The 1,903-nt window shown below is 38.2% G+C and overlaps 1 protein-coding gene across 1 annotated transcript; it reads right to left on the bottom strand.

The window, feature by feature from the left end:
- Nucleotides 1-298: 298 nt before the first annotated feature.
- On the bottom strand, nt 299-1,642 carry LOC100013418 (ras suppressor protein 1-like). Its single transcript, XM_056826123.1, is given in 2 exon segments — nt 299-1,311; nt 1,313-1,642. Coding segments are annotated over 2 exon segments (828 nt in total). The 5' UTR covers nt 1,480-1,642; the 3' UTR covers nt 299-650.
- Between the last annotated feature and the right edge of the window lie 261 nt (nt 1,643-1,903).

Raw genomic sequence — 1,903 nt, 5'->3', positions numbered from 1 at the left:
TTAGGGAGTTCTTTGATGGCCTGTTGGATTTCATTTTCTGATATGGGATTATTTTTTTATGAATAAAAGATTTTATTAAAATCATTTATAAGTAAAATGAGCATAATGTCTTGGTAGTACAAGGCCACAGACTAAAGCACAGGAGGGATATATATATATATATATATATATATATATATATATATATATATATGTATATATATATATATATATGTGTGTGTGTGTGTATGTATATATATATATATATGACTTAAGAGAATAAAAGTCAACATACATGTGTTAACGTACATAAGTACATAGAAAGAGAAGAATGAGCATTGTTAAGTTATAGTAAATGGTTACATGGTTTTAATTTTTCTTGATAATATGGAACTTCATGATTCTTATTCAATGACTTAAAAGCTGAGCCTTCTTTGGAATTTGCAATGAAAACAGATCTTGGCTTCCTTTATTTGGCACCTCTAATAAGTCACACAGAAACAGGTATCTGCAGAAATCCAGCATCCCTCCTAAAGGACTAAAAGGTAGATGAGGGTAGAGGTTAGAGATCCAGAAACAGAATGCATGAAGTGCCTGCTAGAGAGAGGGGGGAGTGGAGGGAGGTGGTCGGGGGCAAAGAGACAGAGAGAGAGAGAAACCACGCTAAATCCTTATTTGTTCTTGGCTGTCAGGGGTTTCCAGCTGATCTTCTTTGATTTGTCATTATTCTTCTTTGGAGGCTCTGGGTTTTCCTGCATGTGTCTGCCATAGAGGTACTTGTATGTTTCAGAACGGATGTATTCAAAGACATGAGACACTCTGAGCTGGAACTGGTCAGCAATTGGCTTAACCCAGGGATGATTTTCTGCGTTCAAGACCTGCTTCTGTCCTGTTAAATCCAAGTTTCCAAGCTCAGGGGGAAGGACAGTCAGGGGGTTCCCTTGGATGTGTAGTTCTTTCAGTTGCGTAAGTTCTCCAGTTTCTTTTGGCAGTGATATCATGTCATTATCCCTAAGGCTGACTATCTGCAACTTTGTGAACTTCCCAATATCTGGTGGCAGGATTTCAAAATCGTTGTCACTTCGATAAAGTGCACACAGGGTGGTAAGGTAGAAGTTTCCAGGAAGAGAATTTTCATTCAAGTTGTTATAACTCAAGTCAAGGACCTCCAGGGTTGGTAAGGAGCCAAATCCTCGGGGCAAAGTATTTAGCCTGTTCATACCAAGGTTCAGGTGTTTGAGTTTCTGGAGGCTGCTGAACTGCGTGGGCAGCTCTTCAATCTGGTTATTGAAAAAGTTCAGTACTTCCAGATTCTTCAGTTCTACCATGTTTTGGCACAGTTGTTAGCTTGTTGTGGCTGAGAACCAGTTGTGAAATGTGGGATAAAGTAAACAAGCCATGGACTTCCAGCATGTTGGAGATGTCGCGGTGACACATGTCCACCTCGGGCTGGTTCTTCTCCGGACTTTCCTCCACCAGCTTCTTCAAAGACTTGGACATGGTTGTGGTGAACAGAAGCAGCTTCAGAGTAACCTGCACGGATCAGCCAGGAGCTTTGATATGGGATTATTTAAGAATTCTATTTCTTCTTCTGTTAGTCTAGGCAGTTTGTATTTTTGTATATATTCATCCATATCGCCTAGATTGCTGTATTTATTGCCATATAATTGGGGAAAGTAATTTTTAATGATTGCCTTGATTTCCTCTTCATTGGAGGTGATGTCCCCCTTTTCATCTTTGATGCTGTTAATTTGCTTTTCTTCATTCCTTTTTTAAATTAGATTGACCAGTACTTTGTCTATTTTGTTTGTTTTTTCAAAGTACCAGCTTCTAGTCTTATTTATTAAATCAATAGTTCTATCACTTTCTATTTTATTAATTTCTCCCTTAATATTTAGGATTTCTAGTTTGGTTTTCTGTTGGG

This window comes from Monodelphis domestica, chromosome 1 (assembly GCF_027887165.1).
Source record: "Monodelphis domestica isolate mMonDom1 chromosome 1, mMonDom1.pri, whole genome shotgun sequence".
NCBI lineage: Eukaryota > Metazoa > Chordata > Mammalia > Didelphimorphia > Didelphidae > Monodelphis > Monodelphis domestica.
The sequence above is the reverse complement of the archived record's forward strand: the minus strand, read 5'-3'. Positions and strand labels throughout refer to the sequence as shown.